The sequence below is a fragment of the Lissotriton vulgaris genome, chromosome 2_1 (assembly GCF_964263255.1).
Source record: "Lissotriton vulgaris chromosome 2_1, aLisVul1.2, whole genome shotgun sequence".
Taxonomy (NCBI): domain Eukaryota; kingdom Metazoa; phylum Chordata; class Amphibia; order Caudata; family Salamandridae; genus Lissotriton; species Lissotriton vulgaris.
Genome location: NC_141687.1, coordinates 1058570880 through 1058596908, shown reverse-complemented (window position 1 = coordinate 1058596908; position 26029 = coordinate 1058570880). Strand labels below are relative to the sequence as shown.

The 26029-nt window shown below is 42.3% G+C and overlaps 1 protein-coding gene across 13 annotated transcripts in view; it reads left to right on the top strand.

Annotated features, from left to right (window-relative positions):
- Window positions 1-22675, top strand: part of FMNL2 (formin like 2) — a 566092-nt gene extending 543417 nt beyond the window's left edge. For 4 of the 13 annotated variants that reach the window (XM_086956695.1, XM_086956691.1, XM_086956690.1 and 1 more), the window contains 3 exons: window positions 12015-12113; window positions 14671-14791; window positions 20500-22675. In XM_086956695.1, coding sequence (XP_086812821.1) covers window positions 12015-12113; window positions 14671-14791; window positions 20500-20609 — 330 coding nt within the window. In that variant the 3' untranslated portion in view covers window positions 20610-22675. Of the gene's footprint in view, window positions 1-12014; window positions 12114-14670; window positions 14792-17410; window positions 17537-19362; window positions 19457-20499 lie in introns of all 13 variants that reach the window. The other 9 variants (XM_086956698.1, XM_086956693.1, XM_086956688.1 and 6 more) reach the window with 4 other exon arrangements.
- Window positions 22676-26029: the final 3354 nt, after the last annotated feature.

Sequence of the window (26029 nt, the reverse complement as noted above, 5' to 3'; positions counted from 1 at the left end):
TGACTTCCTTGCCCTGACTAGATTGGTGGTTTCTGCCTGGCTTTGGCGTCCGCCTTAGCCTACCAGAAATAGCCAGTTCTAACATTGGTGGGTCAGCGGTGCGGATTTGGACTTGTGTTTGCGATGTGCAATAGCGACAACTGGCTACATTACAAAACTCTGCAATTGTTTTTTTCAGATAGTCACATGTTTGGGATTATTGTTTTGATTTTTTTCCTCAAGAGTGTCATTTTCAAATGTGTTTCTGCGCTTTATGTTTAGCGGCAGATGAGAGAAAGTGACAGGGCGGGACGCCAGTAGAGGGGGAGGTTCCCATAGATTAGGACTCCCTTGCTGGGTCCAGTGTCCAATCCCAAATCCTATCCCCATGTGTGTGTGTGGGTAGATAGGAGAGAGAAGGAGTGTGAGGAGAAAAGACTAGCTCAGGGGGGTGGTTATTCCCTGAGTGTAGTGTGTGTGTCTGGATTCCCCAGTGTGGTAGGATCCAGTGGTGGCAGCTTTAATGTGTCCAGTGTGTTAACTCCCATTCCCCGCTCCCAGAGTTTGGTACCTGTGTCACGTGTGGTCAGGTTGAGTGATCAGGGGTGGTCAAAACTGCCTTACCAGTCCGAGGGGGGGGAGTGTGCGCATGAGTTATGTGCTGAACTGGAGGAGTTGGTGTGAGTTTTCTTTTGGTTAAAGAGCTTGCATGAGAGGTGTACCTCTGGTGGTGTGCAGGAGGTCCTGCAGAGGAACTGGACAAGAAGGTGGATGTCTGGCGGTGTGCTAGATGTCTTGCAGTGGCATTAGGGAGTGATTCTAAAAGCAGTGGCTTGTGTATCTGTTGATCCTGTGTAGGTGAAGAGGTTCATGTGTAGCCCAGCTAGATCCCAGTAGCATGGTAGGGGTGTAGGGGCTCACGTCCTGTCTCAGTGGAGGCGGAGTGAGTGTGGGACGGTGTGTCCCACGTTGGCCTGAAACCTTATCTCAGGGCCCGGAGCGTTCCCTAAGGGAGCGCCAGGTCAGGGGCCTAGGCTGTACATACAAGTCATTTGAGGAGGATTTTCCTGTGTCTAGAGGACGGGGAGTGTCTGTAACCAGACCTCCGGCGGTCCTAGTATTGGGCAGTACCGCTCCTAAGTGGAGGGTGCAGAAGTCCTGGCTCGCTGAGCATTTGACCGTCTAGAGTGCTTGACCATTAGTGGGGCCTCTGGAGGTTGTTCCCCGAGGAGGGGGGAAAGCCGGGTTGGGGTTGTGGCCTGACCTGGGAGGAGTACTGGAGGAAAGTGTGTCACTGATACGCCGCTGGCGTGTGCTCTGTCTAGCCTTGGACATACTGAGAATCACCCTGTGATAGGGAGTACTAAAGGAGTGTGTCACTGATACGCCGCTGGCGTGTGCTCTGTCTAGCCTGGGACATACTGAGAATCACCCTGTGATAGGGAGTACTGGAGGAGAGTGTGTCGCTGATACGCCGCTGGCGTGTGCTCTGTCTAGCCTGAGACATACTGGGCCTGTAGTCATGGAACTGGAAGGGGGTGCAGAGGGACGGTGTCCTTACTTCTGCCCCCGGTGCAACCTGAGGGTTTAGATCTTAGGTTGGGAGATTAGGAAACTTCTAGGTCAAGAGGAATCTCTGCCCAAGTGGATCAGCTGAAGAGACTGAGGGGGGCTGCCCTAGCTGTGTGATCTGGGGCTCACCTGCAGTTGTTGTTTCCACTAAGGTAGAGGAAAGGGGGCTTTGCTGTGGACTGTGTCCCCCCACCTGCTTGAAGAGGAACTGTGCTGTGTGCTTTGTACCTCAGAAGTGAAATAGTTTCCAGGTGGTAGACCAGTGATGGAGTGAGGTCCTGATCTGGTAGGAGACTTGTGTTCTGGTGAATGCTTCTCTGTGAGGGTGCGGAAACCCAGAAGTAGAGGTAGGGTGGGGCATTCTTGCCCGAGACCTCTGGTCAGCTTGGGGGTGTGGACCCTAGGTTGTTGGATCAGTGGTAGTTGTAGCTACACTGAGAGAGAGAGTGGAGAATGGCTATTGAGTGCCAGGGGTTATGGCCCCCCGCTCTGTGGATTGGTTAGGACCTGTGATTTGGATGGTCTTGGCTGTGGATGACTAGGGAGTCCCAGTGGGGTGTCCTAGTTGTGTCAGAGAGTTATTGTTTAGAGGTAACCAGGTAGGTTCAGAGTGGCGAAAAACCAGGGGGTTGTCCCTGCCGGGCAGGTCCGTGTCCGTGGTTTTTGTCACCCAAAGCAGTGAAGCCCATCAGTGGAGTGATTAATCTACCCTGCGTTTTGGCTGGAAGGGGGCTGTGTTGGACCCGGCCCTTTGGGCAGGTTTACCCCTAGACTTTTTGCTTTTTCCTAGCCTGTTTCTGGAACCTGGTGTTGGTGATTCTAGGCCTCTGCGCACTTTTTTCACTGTGGTACAGTGTAAAGTGCTTGAGCTCTCTGTATGAAGAGTGAGTGACCTGCCCTCCCATAGGAATGAATGGGGAATATGTATGCCCATGGTAGTTCCTGTTGTGTGGGGAGTGCAGGGGTCGAGTTTGATATGTGTGAACTCGTGAGAATGAATGCTGCAAAATGATGTATGCAGCATGACTGTGTCTAGTCTAGAAGTACCACTTTTGGAAGTTGGCATAATTGTGTAAGTTGGTGCTAGCGTGTGATTGGCTGGTGAGTCTGCCCAGGAGTGCCTGGACCTGCTGGTGGATGGACTGTCCGGTTTGAGTAGGACAGGGTCTGCAAGGCCCCAGAGGAGGGGGTCTGAGTCAGCCGTGGATGAAAGGCCCCTCTGCTGTCAGGGATGGGAGGAAAGAGCGTCTGGTGGTGCCGGGCCGTGCCTGTCGGCCACCCTGCTAGCTCTCCTTCCTGACGGCTCACTGTCACCTCTGGCCCTGAAGCTGTCAGGAAAGACGTAAACCAGAAACATTCCAGCACTCAGGGTCCCTTGCACGAAGTACTTCAAAGGCATTTCTGGCTATAAGAAGGGGATGAGTCTCCTTCCAATTTTGTCTTGTCCTAGCTCTTGTGGCTGACTTGGATCTACCAGGGGTGGGCGCTGCCCAGCCCCTGGGTGCCTGGATTCCTGGACTCCTGGGGGACCCTTCTGCCCTGCCTGGGCTGAAGGGGGGACTTGGCTTTGCCCCTGGGGAAGCTCTGGGACCCTGGCAGCATGGAGAAGCTGCCTTTTCCTGGGGAGAGCGCTGGAGTGGATTTCTAGCGCCTGGAGGCGCTGTGCTTCCCCTTGAGCGCCTGGGAGCGCTCTGCCTGCTGTCTGGAGCTCTGGGGCGCTTAATTTCCCCCCACGCGCTTGAGAGCGCCTTCTCTGGACTTTGTAGCGCTTAGGAGCGCTTTTCCTGCTCCGTAGCGCTGTGGATCGTGTTTAGCGCTAGGAGCGCTTTATTGCTGGGAGCCGGTGCCCACCCGGCGTGGATTTGCCCCGCTGGATCTGTGTTGGAACTACGAGTGCCCACCTCGCTTATGTGGCGCTTTTGGATCGGCTGCCCACACCGATAGTTTGATTACCTGCCCGCCTGCCTGCCTAGCGAGGGCCGCCGCGCTGCCCGCGGCGACCCGGAAGTACCTGGCCGGCCGGCCAATCTCTTCGCGGCCGGCCGGAAGTCCCGCCCCTCAGCCTGTGAGGCGGGAGGAAGAAAGGAGGAGGCGCTGGAGATGGCGGCCGTTCGAGGGGCTCCTCTCGGCTGAGGGGGCCCCGAGGAGACGAGGCGGCCGGTTGGCAGGGCTCCCGTGTACCGAGGGAGCCCTGCAGGAAGAGAGAAGTTCGACCGCCCCCGCCCTGCAGCGAGAGGAGAGCATCTGAGCGGCCCGGCGGGGCTCCGTGGTGGAAGAGGAGCCCCGCGCTGGCCAGAAGAAGAGAGCCGCCGCCCGGAGGAGCCGCCCCTGAGGCCCGGTGAGTTGAAGGGCTGGGGGGCTCCGTGTGGACCGGGTGAGGCGGGGGCAGTGCTGTTGCTGCTCCGTGAGGGAGCAGATGGGTTCTCGTGGTGCCGGTCGAGGCACCAAGGAAGGGCGGCCCCGAATGGCAGTGGGTCGCCCCACCGTGAGCACAGAGCCCGCGAGGGGCTCTTGAGGGCCCGCATTTCGTCGTGTTGGTGCCGGGTTGGAGGCACTGCTTCAGGGCGGCCCCGGATGGCAGCGGGCCGCCCCAACGATGTGTAGAGCCCGTTTGGCTCCAGAGAGGGCCATATCCGAGAGGGGGGACTTCGGGGCATATTTTCGGTGCTCGTCCCTTCCTGCCCCCGAGTGTGAGGGCTAGAGTCCGGTGAGGCTCATGGGGGCATCCTTGTTTTAAGAGCCTGTATGGCTCCAACGGTTGGCATCATTGTTTAAGAGCCTCTGTGGCTCCAACGACTGGGGCATGTGTGTTATGCCCAGAGCCTGTGTGGCTCCAGCCTGGGCGCAGTTTGCTCCTCAGGGCCAGTGAGGGCCCTGGCGCAGTTCTGTTGTTCTCCAGGTGCCCAGCACTTAGTGGGCACCTGCCACGTTTAGGCTTTTTGAACTTTGAGACTGGCGCTGCATGGCAGCGCACCCCTGACACTGAGACTCAGGGCGTCTGAGCCCCAACAAGGCCATTGGCCTAGGGACTGCCACAGGTGGTGGCTTATGTGAGTTTGCGCAATGGTATGGTTATTGCACCTCTGAATGTGATCTTTTGCATCATGTGTTATTCCTGCACCTCTGAAGGTTTTTAGGCCTCATGTGATATTTGCGCTATGGTGTACTCTTGACACCTCTGAATGTTTTATGCATTTTGTGTCTTTCTTTTTATGCGCTGCACCTCTGAATGTTTTAGTCATCATGTGACTTCTTGCGCTGCACCCCTGAATGTATTGTGATTACATCATGTGCTCTGTCCTTAACACCGCTGAATGTGTAGGTCTATACATCATGTGTTTCTTTCTTTGCTACTCCTCTGAATGTATATTCATGCATCATGGGTAATGTGTTCTGATTTATACCCCTAAGTGGATTTTATCCTTAGGTGGTTGTTCTTTCTAGTACAGGTGGTCCTAGTGAGGTCCTGGTTACCTGCGTGACATGCTCCTAAGGTGTTTAGGGTTGCGTAGTGTGTACTTACCTGTTCCCAGTAGTTACTGGATGTGATTCATAACTGTTACTTTGTGCTACAGTGATTTTATACTCTTTTAGTCTAAGTTCTGATAGTATTTCATTACTACTAATGTGCTGATTGTGACAGTGGCCCTTGTGGCCCTGTCTTGTGAATAATCCCATGTGAATATTGCCCGTGCCAATTGGCACCATGTATATGTGTGATTTTATCTGATGTGTTTTTACAATACAAAAGTTATTTTTATAATAACCTTGTGTGGAGTCTCTTTTGTGGTGTACCTAGTATGTTGTTGCTATTTGGCGCTGATGCAAATGCTTTACACATTGCCTCTGAGTTTAGCCTAGACTGCTCGTGCCAAGCTACCAAGGGGGTGAGCAGGGGTTATCTTGGCGTGTGACTTCCTTGCCCTGACTAGATTGGTGGTTTCTGCCTGGCTTTGGCGTCCGCCTTAGCCTACCAGAAATAGCCAGTTCTAACAACGGCCAAGCTGCATATAATTACTCAAGGTCAATGCGGACTAAAGGAGCCTGCAGATCTGCAGCTACATGGGGGTCTTCTGCAGTGTATACTTATGACCTCTGCCATCGGACACACTGTTGTGTTGGTGATGAATGCTGTTGCCTTTGTGCCTCTGTTGATGTGGGGGTTGGATGCTTTTTATGTGATGCCTAGTAGAATGTGAATGCAACCTTTGGGTGTAAGCTGGCGGGCAGCAAAGGAGGACTGCGGTTCCGTTGGGTGGCTTGAGTGCCATTGGTGTTGCTGCACTAGTAAGATACTGGGCCCCCAGCACAATGCTATTGGGGAGGTTGAGTGTTTGGCCTCCGAGAGGTGGATGAGGCAGTGGGTGCTGAGTCTTTGTCCCGGTGTTGTGGTGTGGTGTTGTTTAAACACACTACCTGTGAGTGGGAGGGTATTCATGGGATTCCTGTTAATGTTTAAGCTGGAGTTTATTGTTTCAGGATTTCTCTAAAATGCGTGAGAAAGGTTGCTGGATGTAAGACTAGAGTGGATGAGGGGAGTGAGGAGGCAGGTAGGGGGGTTTCCGGGTTGAAGGATTACTTAGGATGGATCCGTCCTGGAAGTTGCTGATGTGGAAAGTGCTTGGGACTCGTTCTGCACATTTAGAGGCAACAGGTGTATTCGTACCTGCGGAGATATGGGATCTCGGAGGCCGCCTTGCATGAAACATACACCTGGGGGGACTGCATCAGCCAGTTGCGCAGAAGATGGGGGGACAGAAATTCATGACCTTCTATTCCAGTTATGTCAGGGGGCACTAATCTGGGTGGCACCTTGGATGCCTTTTTGGACCATGAGGGTGGCAATTGATGCTGAGTTGTAGGTACGTTATTTTATCGGGAATGTTAGATGTCAAGGCTCTCATCCTGATAAATGTCTAAGCCCCTAAAGTGAATGATGCTGATTTTTATGGCAATATGATGAGGGCAGCAACTGACTGCGCTCTGGATGTTATGCTGGATCGTTGCCTCCCAGGGTGGATACAAAACCAGCTATGACCGGGGCACTCCAGGCATGAGGGGACTTAGCCTACAGGATGCATGGAGGATGCATAACCCGCAAAGCCTCACCTATTCCGGTTTTACCTCAGCGACTGGGACATATAGTTGTCTCCATTACTGCTTGATGTATGGTAGCTTAGTCCAGGACGTAGTTACTATTTATATACTTGGCACGCTACTTGTCAGATCATTCTCCTTTATTAGTTTCATAAAAAACGGGTTGAAGGGCCCCCAGAGTGCCTCTTTGACGGTTGAGTTTGGAGTTCTTAGCTGACCCAGTCTTTGTGGCCATCTCTGTGGTATTAGATCATTATTTTGATAAAAACGTGCGTGCACATATGCAAGGGCCACAGAGTAGGATGCTATGAAAGGGGTCCTGTAGGGGAGTGCATGAAGCCGCTGTATGGGATAAAAAGGCAGCTCAGGTGGATGTGCAGGAAAAGAGGATGGGTGCACTGGAGGACTGTGGCTGCAGAGCTACAGAAGGTGGGAAAATGTAAAGAATTCAAAAGTGAGCTACTGGAGACTTGGGATCGGTTGGAAAAATGTGTGCACACCAACTATAGACTGAGTCTGTATGCAGAGGGATAGGGCGGGCAGTGTGTTAGCTATGCTTCTATGTAGTGAATCCCAGAGGACAATTGTGGAGGGTCGTGATGCACAGGAAAGGGAGGTACGCTTCCAGCAGGATATAACAGAAGTATTTGCAATGTATCTGCAGGTGGTATATGCAGCGCTGGACGATGGCACCTGAACATTAGGGAAGGACTACCTGACTAAATAAAAGCAAATCAAATCCACTTTATTCGATTATTTTAAAATCATAAAAGTATGCTATTCAATCAGAGGATAATATCAAGATTAATACAAAAGGATAAAAATTGTGTTACCTGACTAACCTGTAAATGGCCAGTCTACCTTTGGAGGGCAAAAGACAATGTCATCCATGCGTAGATTCCTTAATTCCTAGATATACAGCAACATCAATTAGATGCTCATCCATTTTTACTGGCTAATAATTCAGAATCTGTGTGTGTACAATGTATACCCTAAAACTACGCCAAAATGAATTGCCTCTACTTCAGTCTAGGAAATCGCACTAGAAGCCGCTACAAAGTATTCTGCCACGTTGTTGGCAAAGGCAGTGATCTTAACTTCTACCACATTAAGCTCAAGGGGAACTATATATTTATTTGGCATTGTTTGATCTATGTAGGGTTCTAAATATATTGTGACCAGCAGTGGAGACATAGGTTAGACGTGACATGCACCTCTGTTGATTGAAAAAACTTCAGCGATCTCTCCAGAAAGAGGTACTCTTGCACCAGGGTTTTTATAAAGTACCATAACCCTATATAGAAATTTCTCTCCAAATCCAGTCATTCTCATAATAGCCCATAAAAACGGCACTGGAATTGTATTGAATGCCTTTTCGGCATCTAAGATCTTACTTATATAAAGTATTGGTGGTATTGCACAATGAAATTGCCATGTTTGTATGAGTGGTAGTACTGCCCAAGTTTAAAGCGTTGTTGCTGTGGACTGGCAAGAGTTTCACTAATAAAAGCAAGATTGGTAGCTACGTTTTTAGCATATATTTTGGCATCAGTATTGACTAAAGGTCTGTGACCTCTCTCATCAGTAGGTTTCCTTTTTGTTTTTTAGGAAAATTGCTGTGTTGATATAGTATCATGTAGTTGGTATACCAAATCCTTGATCAATCCCAGAAATTATTTGCAGGAGAATAGGAGCTATCAAGTCTATAAGTCTGTGGTCTATAAGTCTGTGGTCTATAAATGTCTTATGGGATTCAAGGAGAATAGTATCCCAGTTTGCAGGTGGTAAAGATGTTGTAGGTAATCTGACGTCTGCCAATGAAATGTTGTCATCTAGCAAATTAATCTGTGATTTATTTAGCGGGTGTATATTAACTAGTTTTAGATATGACTGTATTGCATGTGGAGATCATGCTTATTGCACACTATATAATTATTGGTAGAAGACCAGGAATTGATTATGATCTTAGGTTGAACAATTGCATGTCCCTCATTATCCCTGGTGCAAGATATCATAATTTATTCTGCTTTGTAGGCCATGACGTTACCAATAGGTTCATCATATTAGCATTTCATCCCCTTTCTAGCTTTGTAGGCTGTTGCAGCCTTTTCACGAAGCGAGCAACCTGTTTTACTCGTACATTCAGCTACTTGCGTAAATGTAGATCTGGGTTTGAAATTAATCTGGCATGTTCTGTTTCTAATTTTTGTAAATCTACATATGCTTCTTCCTCCCTCTGACTCTGCCTTATTTAGATTGGCTACAAACTTGTGATCCCCCTAACATATGATTTGAGTTCTTCTTAAAATATACGTATAGGAGCAGTTTCCATATTTGTAGGGAAAAACTCCTGTAAGGAGTTAAATATAACCATTTTATACTCTGGATCCAGGAGTAAAGAGCATTCAAACATCCATCTCCTGGGTCTATCATTCTTCGACTTATCCTTAATATTTAAACAAATGGTCTACCTTCACTTTAGGGCACATTTTGATCATAATATAAGGGGTATTTTGTGTGATGGTAGTGCTTTATCTATTCTAGTGTGGTCTTTATGAACAGCGGAATAATAATAGCCTGGATGTTCTTTTTTCTGAATTCACCAGACCTCAAGGAGACCAAACATCCTCATCAAATTCTATATTTCAAAATGGGATTTAGATATCAAGGGGAGGAGGTCTCCTGCTTATTTGTAGTTTGTCACACTATTGAAATCCTCTACACAGCCATCTCTCCCGACCAGGCCGTGAAGTCTAAACAAAGTGTATAAAATAGCTGGAGTCTTCCAAATTAGTGCCGGAGACAGCATATATGCTGTTTAATGCATAATCCATAATCCATCTCTGATTGGCAATGACTTTTCTCCCGAATTGGTAAGTGGCCATTCAGATCACTTTCTCATGGGCAGGACTCTAACATAATATGGCCACTCTGCAAATAGATACTTGCTGGGTGGTTTTTACAACTAAACAATAATCTATCTGTCTGAAAACAGCTCTTTTCTTTATATGTACAGTTTCTATCTCCACAAGACGAGGAACATGCAGTTTGTATATCATGACCTCTACCTTGACCATCTGGCATTTTATAGGGGTATTTAAACTATGCACATTTCAACACATTAACTTCACAAATATCAGGTAGCTGTTATTTCATCCTTCAACTTCTGTTTTCCTTGCTTATCAACGCTTCCATGTATCTTCTGATTTGCTAATTGTTTATCCCCTTCTCTCTCTTTTTTTGCTAGAAACCTTTGGACCCAAACATAATTCTAATTATGTTATCAGATGAACAAGATAGCAGTTTGACCACCCCGCCCCTGAGTCAGCCCTAGCAATAAACATTATCCTTGGATTATTGTCCCAATTTCCCAGTTATAGATATTAGTTCATCAATATCATTTGTGCCAGTCCCACGTATTTTCTTTTAAGTGTCATCTTTTTGCTGTCACTATCTCAAAATATCGGCAGCTTTCCCCTTGCAAGGGCCAAGGCAAGTATTTTCCATGCCCCTAAATCTTCAATCTGGCGGGCTTCTATAAATAATCCTGTGCCCTTGTTGCTTTGATCTTATGCTACTAATATCCTCATTCCACAGACAGATGACAGAAATCAGAGCGAATGAAAAATGACATAGTGATCCCAGAGATTGGTGTACTTCATCAAGATTGCTTGATGAAGCAGAATCTTTTCAATATTGATCAAAATAGGTCTAGGTCTAGTGACTAAAGATTAATTGGATTCATTGTTCATATGCAGAGGGATCCAATGGGCACATTGAATTTGACAATCAAAATTCCAAAGTCCCAACAAATCAATGATGTACTGCCAGGGGTCACTCCCATCCGACCCCTCCAGAATGCCCATTATGCAGAGATTATTCCATCTCTCACCGTTCGTCTAGTCTTCAACATTCCATTGAACTCCCTGAACTTGGTGCTTATGTCCACGAACAGTCACATCTCCATTTCGACGGTGCGTTTTTCAAGCTCAGCCATTCGCTCTGTTAGAGTGTGAATGTTGTTACCAGTGACTCCAACTACAGATTATGTCCTCAAATTATCAGCCTTCACCACTGTATAATGTGGTGGAGTCTCTTTTATGTGCATCTGGATCAACTAAAAGATAACTCCCAGGAATGGTTCTTCCAGTGATACCTGATTGCAATTTCTCCCAGAATTCTCCAATCTTTCCAGATGTATTAACTCCTGAGTGAGCGTTGGCTCATTCTCACATTCGATCGTTGAGGAAGTTGACTTAACTGGTTCTGTTGTAACCGTTTATTCATTAAGCTTTTCACTTCTGCCATTCAATGTGTCTGCATTGTTTTTACTGCAAGTATTCAGAGGATTTTGTCACGTTACATTAGACTTGGCATGTGGTCTGAGGCCTCGCCTATCCTTAACATGGCCGCCTTATTTATACGTTACGATGTCTGTGCGGACCGGCACTGTCAGCAGTCTCAATTAGCTGCCCCACCCCTTTTCCAATATGGGCACACACTCCTTTGAAAACAAAAACAAAAGTCTCCCATTTGGGAAAGCAAAATCTAGGATGGAGTTCTGCTGTCCCTTGCAGGCCTCCATCCCTGCCTTTGTAGCCAGTCACAGGGGCCTTAAAATTGCAAACTGTCTAATTAATATTTACTAGGCAGGTCATTTTATGAAACCCTGCACCCATGACCCTCTGTAAATCTACAATTTTTGATGTAACGTATCAGTACATAAGTCTCATTGCGGATTGTATTCCATTCGCAAACCAGTAAGTGTGTATGTTGCACATCCCCAGTTTGTGATTGGAAAGAATACATCATGTGCTTAGTTCAGTTGAGATCAATGTTCACCACCCCACACTCCACCTGCAGCACTGTTCCCTTTGTTTCATTTTTGTTACTGAAACATTAATTGGGTGTTTAGAAGAAACTTTATATTTTCCCTCTTGAACAAACTGCCCGAGGTAAGTGAAAAGAAGCACTTTTGTAATAGTTACATTTTACTTGCCTCAAACTGGCCATCCAATGTTGCCTAAACTTCCTGTGAGGATGTCCTTCGTTGATTCAAGAGGAAGTGATCGGAGTGCAAGAGATTTATCACTTAGAAGGATGAGGTTCGACGATAGTGACATCACTCCCAGTCATCTAATTGTGCATTGATTATTGGTCCATTTGACACAGTTTTCAGCCAGGTGTAGGCAAGAAATCATCTGACTAGGTCAATGTGTCCATACTTTACAACTGCTCTTCTTCAAGTCTCTTATCTTTTAAATCTTATTAGTGCCTACTAATAGTACCATATATTACTGTCTAAATCTTCTTTATCCAGCTAACAAAATTTTAAAATCAATGTCATTTTTTTAATTCACCCACAGCAAGCAGAAGAGGAGAATGACTTAAGGAAAAAGCAAGAGCTAGCACTTATGGAAAAACTTCTAGAACAAGAAGCTTTGATGGATCAGCAGGACCAAAAGGTGTGTAAACCCATGATATTAAATACAAGTGTGAGCACGGAAGAGAGTGTGCTAAGAATGGACGCACATTTAGAGACAAGAGTGGCCAGTAGAAACCTGTCCATCTTGCCATCTGGTGCTGCTACTATTACATCTGAACTGATGGTTTCTGTGCTAGGCGCCTTTATGTGTTGCTTATGAAAATAACAAGAAATCAAGCGGTAGGTATTCCTGTCATTAACACTCTCCTTTCCTCTGTTCATTACACACTGGCTTCACAATGTAGCACATCTCACAGGTCATATTGTATGCCACCTAACTAAAAGCACAACAGCACTCTTTGGAAATTGCAGACTTGCTAACTTCTATTATTCCTTCACTTACTCAGTGTCCTATATTTTGATGTGCTATATCATCATGGCTTTGTAAAAGTGCACCTTGTGGAACAACATAGCCCTCCCAGTCAAGGTGCCAGAGACAAAACTAAATGAGCAGCCACTTTAACAGGGCAGTCAATGTCACATCTAGTAATACAACTGAAACCACAGCGTTGAAGAGACTTCCACTCAGAGTTTTAAAAAAATGTCTGCCACCTTGACATGGATATCATTTTTGACCATTGTTAGGCCCTGCTAATGAGTTCTCAGTCAGCTGTCTGGGTGTACGTAGATACTGTACAAAAGGTGAACTCTTAAAGTTGAAAGGTAGCATTAAAAAACAGCAGCATTAGTGGTAGTGAGTTACAATAGTGCCAGAAGACAAGTGACTGATTCACAAAAGTAACTTACACTTTTGAGTATGTTTACACTTTGGAGTAAGTTTCCTACTTTCGTTATTCATAAACACCCATGTAGATATACTACAAATTTGTAACAACAACAATGTAGATATACTACAAATTTGTAAGTTACATGTCTCCACCCATAAGCACTAAAATTAAATTACTCTTGTGTTAGTGGGTGATGTCACTCCCTATAGGCCTCCTGACCCCCTAAACCATCCCTGACCCTTCCTAAACCCCTCATACGTCTCCTCCCTAATTCCATCCCCTTTTGTAGGAAGACTGCCATTCTTAAAGCCACTCCCCTGTGTTCCTCCTACATTCACTACTAAAACCTATAGCCACTTGTGTGGAGACCTTACAGTCCTGGTTGGGGAACTATGCAAACATAAGTATAGATACTGCGGAGGGGTAAAACTGTGCACATAGTTTGTGAATTGCAATTGGTAGTATGTTTTGTAGTGCCAAACGTACTACTAAGTGCAGTTTTTGATTGAGGTCTTCGGTTTCTCCGAGGAATCCAGAAGTTAAGCAACAGAAGAGCTATAGATAGATATATGGATCTTAGACATCTCTAAACAAAATGTCAGACCATGGAGAATAATCACCAATGCCATACACATAAGCTGCAGTTTGGAGGGGATTTAATAAGGAGCGATGCCCTCAAAGCAGGAATAGTTATGACTAAAAGAGAAAACTACATTCCACAGGAGATCCACAAACAAAATACATCCGGATCCTAAGGCATGGAAAAATACCAGCCTATCGTGTAACATTGGATTCTCAGACAGAGGCAAAGTATATAAATGGAGATATTTTCAGTATAATTTGTGACCATGTTAACAGACCAAGGTTAAGAGGATTATAGCACCATCTGCGCTGAAATAGCAAGAAAATCTCTGTGACCGAATGCCAGGACCTAGCACAATTCCCAGTATTCATAGTAACCTTAACGCTAAAATGTATAGACACAAGTACAGTACCCTGAGAGTCACTGAAAATGATAATTTGATCATCACTAGGGCTAGGGTGCCTCTGTAGCCCAGATTAGCCTCAGCAATATTCAAATAAAACTGATGACATTCTGCTGCATGAGAGCTTCTGGAGAAACGGCTAGAGTTGCCGACTTTGGGGCTGCGGAACCAGGTACGGGTCTCTGCGTCGGTTCAACACCCTGTGATTCTGGGCAAATCACTTAATCTCCCCATGTCTACCAAAAAATAATGTGTCCTTGTGTAAGGTAACTGGTGCTCATTTAAAGCACTGCAATATCTGCGGGTCAAGTTTGTGCTATATAAAAAAAATGCAAAAAAATAACTATGCTAATTACATTGATACAATCCCTCCTTACCATCTCTACTTCGTGAAGGATAAGAGAAATATTTCTTGCATCCATCAGAAATCTTGTTGAAATGTGATGAAACCGAGCTGTGACCTAAACAGTGGCGACACATATATGCTTGTAAGAGCAGAGAAAAAATGCATGTAGACCAACAGTCTGTTTTGAGTTATGGTATATCATCTAGAATAGATCACCCCACTGAAATGTCCTGAGCCTGGTCAGGATCCACATATGAAAGGAGTGGTTCCAGAAAGTGGGATTTCAAATTCTTTAACACTTCATTGATATGAATTGATGTTGTATTGCACTGCCAACATTTCCTTCATTCAATTTAAACTGCCCAAATATTTCAAGAAATTACTTAGCCATCTTGCATTGCACAGGTGGGCCATGCTATAGAATACCTGGTTCTATTGATTGTTATCCTGCCTAATTCAGCTTTTTTTCCATTTCAGTCTCCTCATAAAACGAAAAGGCAGCAGCAAGAATTGATCTCAGAGTTGCGAAGGCGGCAAGTCAAGGATAGCAGACATGTCTATGAGGGAAAAGATGGTGCTATTGAAGACATTATAACTGGTAAATAAAATTTACTTCTGTGTGTTAGTGAACAAGATGGCACCTAAGACATCCTGGTCTTGTTGAGTTGTCTGGTACCGAACGAGCACATTCTGGGTAAGGGCTTTATAGGAACTGTTCAATGATTAATTGTATTAAAAGACACTAATGCATTAAAACTGCACTACAAATAGTCATTAGTTGCACAGCACTGAAAATCGGTTGCACAATATTACTCATAATGTATTTTAAAAGAGCAACACAAAAAAAAGTTGTCTGCTCTTCTAGCACAGAACACTTTCAATGCTGTCTGCAGAACCTTCTTCTCCTATGGGGGCAGGGTGACATACTTTTGAAAGCCCCCACATGACCTTCCTGCACTCAAGTTAACCCTGCCAACTCCTTTTCACTAGGCTCACAGATGCAGTGCCCCTACATACACAGGCTACACAGACACCCATAGAGAGCTCTTGTTATGGAATGCCTTTCTCCATTGCATAAATGATTAGGGAGATGTTTGTTATTTGACATAATTAAATCATCCCCCCCCACCGCTAGTAATTAGCTCCAGGTGCATGAACTTCAGCCACATTCTAATGAGAGGTTCTCAATCGGTGTACCCCAATATATGCACCCTCTTAACTGGAACATGAGGAAATCTCATTCATGGAAATAGCACACTTTAATGATGGCATGAAAACCAGTCCTAAGTTGAATAGCTTTATTTTTTTTAATTTGTGTTTACATTTTTGGAATTGGGCCCCATGATGTGTTGATGTGCTTTTCATTGGTACTTGGCTACTTCAAATATACATTGGATTGTTACCATCCTTAATCTCAACACTTATGTAATTGGAGAACTCTGGCCAAAATAACATTCCCTTCGATTGCTAACACAACATTTTTGTGTAGCCGATTTGCTCATATGCACATAGCGGACAGGTATGGGTGAACTGCAAAAATGCTTTTTTTTGCGACACACTATTTTTTCGAATTACATTTTATTTTAATGGTACGCCAGTTTAGTGATTTTATAGTCTGAACATGCAAAATACTTTAAACACATGAACAACACATTTAAAGTGCTATATAATAGAACAAATAATGTTCCTTTGGACAGTTGGCATTTTATGCACCGCTTAATATATGCCCCTTGAATATGCTTTACTCTTTCTTCTGGGGCCCGACTAGCAGAGATGTTGCTATGCTTTACACTTATTTCACTCCTGACTTACTCCTTCTAGGAGTAAGTGATGAGTATGCCTAACTTACACCTTACACCTGCTCGCAGAAAAATCTTTATGAATCACACCTTTGATGTTTTAGCAGCTATACCAGGACGTTAAGTGATGAATGCTATATTAGAAATCTGAAGGTGAAAAGTAAACGCTGCTCTGCATTATGCATGTAATGCTCACCACTCATTGGAAGCTTTGCTCAATTATCTCATCAACTTGCCAGTAACATTTTAAATCTTTTTTTATTTAGAGTAGACCAATAAGTAACTTTATCCAGGGCCCTTATGAGATATAACTAGAAACTTTTATTTTAAGCATAATTATGTATAACATAACATAGACTAATGCTTTTCACTTGTTGGCATTAGATAATCTTGTGTTGCAATCATGCTCTGCAGTATTAGCTGATGGAAGTGATTAGAATGGTGGCTTTAAATATATTCCAATGAATTATGAAATGGGTGGGTCAATATAGACCCTGAAGTCTGTATTCCTGTAGAGTAGCACATCTAGGAACATGACGCCCATAGTCATATCAGAATCGACTAATCTTTTGGGTTCCCATTGTATATCATGAAAGAAATTTGTACACCGATGTGTACACCTTTAACACATTATTTTTTTAATCAATGCATAAAGAATGATACTTATACTAGTGTGGTAATAATATTCCACTTTCATTTCTTGGCAAAATTTCCGAAGGACCAGTTTTGCACAGAGCCCTCTCTCTGGTATGTTTGGAGAGAGGCACTCAGTAACACTTAACCTTCTTGAGTTTCAAGAAATCATTGATAACTGGTGACAAAAGATTTCAGAATGGTTTGGATTATGTGTATATTTTTGTAAATTTCTTATATGCAGAATATCAGGGCTGAGATGCTTAAAAGACAAATTTTAAACATTTTAAATTCTACGAATATGAATTGTGAATGTGTTCTACATTATGTATCAGATTTATAGTTGAGAATTCTAATTATGTAGCCAAAGTCTCCATTAACTCAAATAACTTTGGAATTAAACAATTTTGTTTGTGTATATTAGTTTTAGACTTACCACACAAAAGAAAAGGATGGTTTAAACATGTGGGTGTCTTAATTAATGAAATGTGTTTTGTAATTCAATACCCATTCGGATCCATCCACATAACTAGTAATGAGATAAACATGCCTACAGTTGTGCAGTACATAAACAGAAAGGCAATTTGGTTAGAAAGTACTTTACATATTTCCAAATTGATTAATAGTTCCAACATCAGCCACAGGTTTCTGTTGTGCAAGGCACTAAAGATGTTTAAAGCCAGTCCAGGATGTCATTTACTGAGCACTAACAGTATACTAATGCTATAGATCTCTGCTTCTTACTGTATTCTGTTTGTCTTGTTTGGCTGTTATTTTCCATGCAGTGCTGAAGACAGTGCCCTTTACAGCTCGAACAGCCAAGCGTGGCTCACGATTTTTCTGCGATCCTGTTCTCACTGAGGAATTCCATTACTAAAATATTACACTTTCACACCAGATGTGCTTAAAAGGTTGCTATAGGTTTTGAAATATTTCTCCATTGTGTGTGGATAACAAACAGGGCCCATGGATTTGATTGGATAGTAATGCCTGCTGTCCACTTGGAGTTGTATTACATTGGTCTGGTCATCTCATTGCATGTTGTGATTTTCTCTCAACTTTGTTTTCCTTATCAACCTTCTGCATGAGACATTTGGCCATTCCTACATTTTAGGGGTACAGTAAGTCTTTGTACAAGATGGCATAGAACTTCAGGTGCTGAGGTCACAGACTAACACAATATATGCTGAGAAATTATTACATGTCGACTATTATTGTTAAGTGAATAGGGACAACAGTTATGCAGTGGTTGGCATATGTGTGACAGTTCACTTGGCCATTCTATGCCACCTTGACTGTGCACTAAAAATAGATTGCTAGTTCCGTGGATAGCCCATGCATGAGTAATCCAGGTTTACATTTTGGAAATGTGTATGAAATGCATGGTGAAAACTCCCACCTGATGGGCTTTCAGTACATGGGCTTTACCTTTTCTTTTCCCCTGCACAAGTAATCACTCATTTCCCCCTTGTCTGGGTGACTGAAAATCCACTTACTTTTCAAGATTTTAACTGCATATTGCATGTCTACATGTGCATGCAAGATTCAAATAGATACTCCAAATTTAGTTATCGTATTCGGTTTCATCTGCACCTTATTGGGTTTCCAGTTCCATGTCAAAGTGAATTAAATATTGGTTAAATCATTCCACAATAGATACTTACATTAAAAGATTAGTAAACCTATTGACTGATCATGCTTACTTAGTTATTAAAAGATTCAGTGCATAATCTCTAAGGGCCATCATGAAATGTGGCCTAGGTCCAATTCTTGCAATCGGTGATAAAGCACCAGGCATTCTTACTGCCGGTGGTATTGGTAATACCAGGGTATTTAAATCAATCCCCTCTAAGTGCATATGGAATGGGGCACAGCATGTGGAATCCAAGGCTACTGCACTGATTTTCATATACGACTCCAAAATTGGGGGATTTTTCAAGGAACAAAATCCTCCTGGCATTAACTGAGAATTATTTTACAGAAAACACCTCATGTGGTATTACCAATGGAGTTTAATACCATTTTAGCTACAATCTCATGTTTCCTACCCAGAACCGGTCATCTAATGACTTATGAAGGGATGGGGTTAGCGTATTGAGTATATAGGAAAGCAATCTGTCTGATAAAATGGCTTACTCACTAATGTTTGGGTAAGGGAAAATAGTTAGCTGTGTAATTAGGCCAGCATTAATGGTCTGATTTACCTTGCTGCAACACATCTGATGTTGAGTTATTTTTTTACCTATTTGGTGAAGGAGCCAAAAATAGATTACTTTTCAGTCAGTAAAATTATTAGAGATGGTAAAAATTGCCCTGGAACTGGATAACAACTTAAACCATTTTAACCCAAAAAGAATGCCAATACTGTTGTCTTAGGTAAAGAAACACAAATTTACAAAGACAACAGTGTTTATGTGATCTTTGATAACCATATTTAGGAATGCTTCTTTATTTTATATCATGAAAAAATGCTGAATAATCTTTCTATTTAATTGCTGTATTAATGATCTTTCTGGAGCCAACCTTCAAAGCAGCTTGCGACTTTGTTAGTGGATGAACAGGGTGGCCATCTTGTCCTTTCTTTTCTGTCTAACCTTCTCTTAAAGTCTTGACCTCTGCTCCATCTTGCTCTACTGGCTAACATGCCTTTCGGGATCGCAAAACACTGAGTTAAGTTTCTCTTCATTTCCATCCCGTTTTTTTATTTAACCATCATTTTGTGTTTTCTCCTGTTTAGCCTTAAAGAAGAATAATATCACTAAATTTCCAAATGTTCACTCGAGGGTAAGGATTTCTTCTAGCACACCGGTGGTGGAGGATACACAGAGCTGGCAAGCATCACTTTTTACTTAGCTTCCTCCTCTCTCAGTATGCCAGATCAGTTGCAGCTACTATAGCTAAAAGTAATACTGGTGAAGAATCTGAAATACATCACTTGGAAAATGCTTAAAATGCACATTTCCTCTATGAATAACTCCTAACCTTGTAAAGGTATTATAAAGAGATGCCCTGCTATTTTGCCAAACCTCTAATTAATAATACAGTATCGGTTTCACTTTACAAATTAGTAGGATGTCGGAATCTATAGGTAAATGCACCTTTACTGCTGGTCCATGTTTGTGTTTGATGGTTTGTTGAAAATAAATGTGGAACGTTTAAGGCTTGGAAGTTGCCAGATCCTGCTGTTTGCATTCACGAGTGTGATTTCATGTCAGTGGCTGGTGTTGCTGATGTAAACAGTTGCTTTACGAGAGTGGTAGCTTCAAAGCTAGCTTTTTGACGTTTGTGGTTGCAATTTTTTTTCCCGAGATTCTATGAGTGATGATGAGTCATGTAGATTTCTTGCGTTCCTTTTCCAAAGTTACCTCCCAAAATTTGCTGTGGCTTCTGACTTTTGAGCAGATGAAAAATCTTATTGGACCAGCAATAAAGGGTTGAAGGGCAAAATTACCCAAATTAGATTTATCACACTATTGGTGATCAGCATGGCTTAAAGATGGGCACTAGGAAGATAAGTAATTGTTTTAAAACCTGTAAATGCCAATCCTGAAGACTAAAAACACTATTTAACACAAAGCAGACGTTTTGCTTCAAGATGATTCAATAAAACAAAGGTTGTAACAGTTCACTGTTAAATATTTTAACAATTTTACAGAAATACCATATATTCAAGATATCACCAGTATTACCTTTATTTTGGGCTCAAATTAAAGGGTGCTAAATAATTTGTATCTGATAAGTCTTTGATTTCAAATACTTTTTGTCTGTTCGTTATTCACAAGCTGCTTTGGTTGGTTGCCAGAAGGACTTTTTCTTGTCTATAGCCAGACTACAGTTGATTCTGCTACTTACTATTTCCTGGTTATCCTTTTAGATCTTCGAAGCCAGCCGTACAGAAGAGCCGATGCGGTGAGACGAAGCGTCCGAAGGCGCTTTGATGATCAGAACTTGCGCTTTTTTAATGGTGCTGAAATGCCCATGTGAGGTAGCGTCCTTTGTGAAGCAGAGGGATAGCCACGATGATACAGCCTGGGACCTGCATTGTGTGTTACACAGTAACTCCAGCCCTGGATGTGAATGGTTTCCTTTGAATTGCACGATCCCTCAGACATATTGCATAGGAACATAAACACAATGGGCTCTTCACTCAAACATGAAAACCTTTTTATCTATAGATAACAAGTGCCTAAAACTGAAATACCTGCTCAAATAAATCAAAGCAATAGGACTTGATTTGACTGGGTATGTTTTTACACCAATACATTCAGTATTTTTAACCAAAATGTAAAATACATGTGTTCTTTTTTTGTTACATGCAATTCTATTGCTTGGTCTTTAAAGGCCATCAACCATTGGCTTCCGGATATTTTGTAAATAATATAATTCTCATACGCCGAGGACTTGACAATTTGTCAAATGCAACATCATACCGTCTGCTAAGGAGAGTCAACTGCACTTCATGCTCTGTACATAAGGGCTTGGAGTATGTGTGAAGGAAGCAATTGAAATGACACTGTACCTTTTAACAATACTTAACCCCCAAATGAATTCTAAAATAGGACTTAACAGAGTGTAATTCAGTGATCAGATATTTTAATGTAAATGAAGGGCCAATCTTCGTTGAGGCGGATTATTTTTAATTGCTGATTTGTAATGTTGGAGGAGGTATGAGGGACAGTTAAAGGATGTAAATGCGAAGTCTGCACGGACAAAGATTGTTGTATTTATTCATTCGTACTACATTTTTACCATCTCAGTTTTCAGTATTAGTTTGCCTGTGGACCACTATTGACTTATTAGAGCAGCTATTAGCACAATAATACTGACTCATGCCCTATCCTAATAAGACTTTGAAATAGCCGTAAGATTACATGTTCCAACAATGTTGTGCAAGCATTCTACCATAAAAATAAGAAATCACCTTGTGTTTGACAGATAAGGTGAAATGACCTCCAGTTATTTTTGTCAAAAAATGCTCAATTACAATAAACTACAATGTAGTTTGTATGAAGAGTTTTAACATTTCAAAGTGAGTTCATTTGTATATGGTGTGAACTCTGTGATATATTTCATGGCTACCAATTCTAAATGAAGATGTAGATCATTCCAGTCTCTCAGTGGCTTGTTATCCTACTACAGTAGGGCACTGAATCTATTCCAGTCAAAAATTGAACTCTAGCAGCTCAATTTCTATTTTCAGTAGTTACATTCTGCTTGCAACTTGCCTTCTTTGATAGCATTGCACCAATGTTCATTGTATAATGTATTGTATAGTATTTAACCCCTGAATCTCTTTGCCCATATGTTGTGCTCATGTGAACCACTGGTGGAGGTCCTATTTTCTGTGGATAATGTGTAGTTATATGATAATCTCTTTTTAAATGTACAGATATTTTGCTACAAAATTGGTGCCGCTTTTTATGGTTTTTACACTCCTCTTTAATTCCCACTTTAACCCGTGGGTAATACTGTAAATATTGTTTAAAATGCAATGCCTGTGCTATACAATCTGAATGTTATTTTAACTTATAGTTTTGTTTTTATATTTAACTCAATGAACAGTTTCTGGATCACACTTAATACTCAGACCTTTGCTTACTTATATACAAACAATGTACTTTAAAACTGCCGAATTTTACCACATTAACACAAATGTGTACATGCACAAGGGAACATGCCAGTGTTAAGTCTTGCACATTCAGCTTTTAAGCGAAATATACATCTACCTAATTGTTTATTTCACCACAGTCCTTTGTCCTACAAACTGAGCTGTTGAAGGCTCTAATATACATCTACCTAACGTAGTGTAAACTTTATTATTGGTTGTATGACTGAGAGACACCAATTAAAATCACCATTTTAAGATTCAATGTAGAACAAAAATGTATTTTTAATGTACAGAAAGTCTTTAATATTGGCATGTTCTCTCTGATGAATATATTGTAATAAACCTTTTTCTTAGCAATATTAGAAGTGTTTTATAAAAACAGTTCATGTTACTTTTCTGGTCTGTTCATGTCATATGATCAAATAAACTATTTACACTACTACATTGTTGTATTTTTTGAAGAAGAGTAACTTATTAAACTTTGTTTTGGGAGCTGCTGCTTTCAAGTTGTATGCGACGTGTTTCCAGAAAACACAGAAACATAAAAAAGTGTGCAAAAAAATAGCTGTTTGGCCCCACTCCAACAGAACAGCATCGATGTCTCAGGTGGGTAAAGTGTTTTTTAAATACATTACTGTCTCTCTGGTCTCCCATTGAATTATTGATCTTTGCAGATGTAAATTCCACAGATCATTTGTTACATCACAATTTCAGGTTTGAGTATCCTAAATTCTGATGCAGCAATGCATTATATTCAGTTTAGGTATGATAGTTTTACTCACATTCCACTTCTAAATAGCGTCTGAGAAATATTTTGCTCTGTTTGGAGCGCAACGTGATGAAACAGTGCCCTTTTGTAAAAGAAAAAAAGAGCAGTCCTGTTCATAATTAAAAAAAATAACCTATCTAGGCAGGAAAAGTACTAAACAATGTTACTTTGTTACTAGGGGTGGATGAATAAGAATAGAAGTTTGTCAACTTTCCAAACATTTAAAAGGGCACAGAAATTACATGACATTTACATAAAAAATTAAGGGAGGTATGTCTGAGAGAAAAAGAAACCCATCTCTTCGCCTATTCCACCAAGAAACAAACAAATCAAAGCAAAAATATCAGTGTTTTGAAAATCTAAATTTCCACATGGCGTTAAACCAGGAGTCAAGTGACAGCCAACCCAACCAATGGCAGGGCCTCATGATAACAATCAAACACTCACTGTGTCGGCCTATGGGGTCTGCCGTACAATAATCTGTCTCCATTCTGAATCTAGGTAAGTCACAAAGAGATTGTACATGTTGTAGGTCCTACTCTATCATTTAGATAATATGTGAAAAGCGGCCCATGAAGGAAGAGGGGCAGCATTAACATGAACAATAACCAGTGCTGACTCACTGCAGTACTGGACTGCAGGAGCCAGAGTGAAAAGATGTTAGTTAGATGCATATTTATCCCAAAACCTGAGGTGAGCAGGTTATGGATCCAGAGCTGAGGCAATTAAAAGCCAAATTCGCATGAATTAATGTATGTGTGCGTGTGTGTGTAAGTGTGCACATTTATGTGTGTGGTTAAGTCCTTTGTGCCAGAGACCGTGTGATTCTTTGGCTATTACTTCATTAATTAGGTGGAGACTTTTGATAATACATTTTTTCCTAGCATTTCTGATGGTAACCTCGTCTGAAATGCGTGGATGATCACTGATAAACCTGCTTAGGATGTTCATAGTGTCATTACACATATGTGGTCACTATTTTAAAGTGATATGATTTGCCAGTTGCTCCTTAAGCAAAAGTAGCTCTCACTAATGAAAAGTTTGCCAACACCTGGTATATACAAATTGAAACCATTCTAATGGTATTTATTTGATTGACGGTTTATGGATGAATTACTCGAATAATGTAATAAGATAAAATATGTTACCTTCTAGTTATAAAACTGGCTGTTATTACATCAACCCTGCATGATTCATTAATGATTTTATAAATTACGATGTCAATTAAGGATTCCACTTGATTGGTGGGGATAACATAAATAAAACATTGCCTAAATATAAGCGTGTATGAAACTGTTATCATAGCATCGGCCCTTAATTTGGCAGTGCTTTAACATTTACCAAAGAGAAATCCATTTGTTCTGAAAGTCAGCCCCAAAACCACAGAGTGCACCCTGCCTTCCCACAGACCTGTAGAACTGTATTTCACCACATGAACAGGTACTGGTTCTGGGTCGGTAGATTATCACTGGGTTCAGAGGGGTGGAGTGGTGAGTAATTATCATGTGAACATTAAAATGTTTACTAAACGGTATGGCAATGGATTTTTGCCATTTTGACTCATGTTGTTATTTACATGATACAGTACCCCAGGGCTTACAAAATGATGATTTTGCAAGTCTCTGAGGAGTCCCATAACTACATAAAGGAACAGGGCTGAAGGTCATGGAACTCCAAGGTGACTTAAATTATCCTTTTAATGTATGGCACTGGGTAATTTGAAGAATAAAATCAGAATCTATAGTGCGAGTGTTCGACACCAAAAAGCATTTAGTTATTTGTTTAGAAAAAAGAGAGAGAAACCCCCAGAACAGACCACATCAGGAGGACCATGGATGCAACCGTCTTTAAGTTGATCAGAGGATAAACATTTTAGGCATCATCAAATTAAATTGAATTGTGTGCCATGGATCCTAATTCAAGCAAGGACATTGGGCCGTTCATCCCCTGGTTTGGTAGAAAAAAAGCCACTAATTGAGGTAGTGTTGCCTTTCAAACCCCTGTGCTCTGTTGGCACTGCACACTGACAGCTACACCCCTAAAAATAATTCTCTAATATACTCTTCCAAAATGACATACTAAAACATTTATGGCTCAGGATATGTTTTAGGTCTTGCCTAGGCAGCGCTTGAGCTGTCTCTTCGAGACATGCTCTATTCAGGTATGTACTTGAAGCTTCGCCCATTTTTTTCAAATGGCTCCTGTTACTGTCCTTTCTAAATGGTTGCTTTTGATTAGTCAGTAGGCTTAGTAGTCCCTCCTTAGTACTGTCTATTCTACTTTTGTAACCTCCCACGATGACTGGTCCTCCTACCTTTGTTGTTGCTCGGGATGTTTTTGTTACAGATTGTGAGTACTATTTTATTAACGGACTTTCTCGTACCGGCTGTTGCAGACAGGACATGCCTCCTGCAACCATTTTCTTTTTCTTTAACCCAGCCTTGTTTTACCAAACGCTTACAACAAACAGCATGTGACGGGAGGGGCTATGTGTAAATTTAAAAAACTGTCTTTCACAACGCGCCAAACTGCGCTTTATCATTAACATGGCACCCTCATTACTTGAATATACATGGGTGCCGTGCATTATCATGGCGCTGCTTAATTTAATTTAATATGCATGGGCTCTATACTTGGACACGGCACCCGCTTAATTTAATATGTACGGGTCCTACGCATAATGTTGTTGCAGGGCAATCATTTGATCATTATTCGTTTTTTTTTAGAAATCATCTAACTTACACTCCCAGTGCCCGCCGCCACTGTTTTAATAAATGAAAATAATAACTGAGCCTGTTTTTTGGTTGTTTCACAATGGTTGCCACCACACCACGCGCAGTACATTACGCAGGCGCCCACTTTCATTAACAACACGTGGTCCCACTTTTTCTATATATTAAATCGTCACCCCGCTGTCTCCATTCTTCTTGGAAGCATCGTGCGCAAGCAAAAGGAGTAACTTAATAATTGCCAAGGTGGTTCTGTGAGCGTACAGTGGATACTTGCCAGGGCAAACGCGCATTGTGG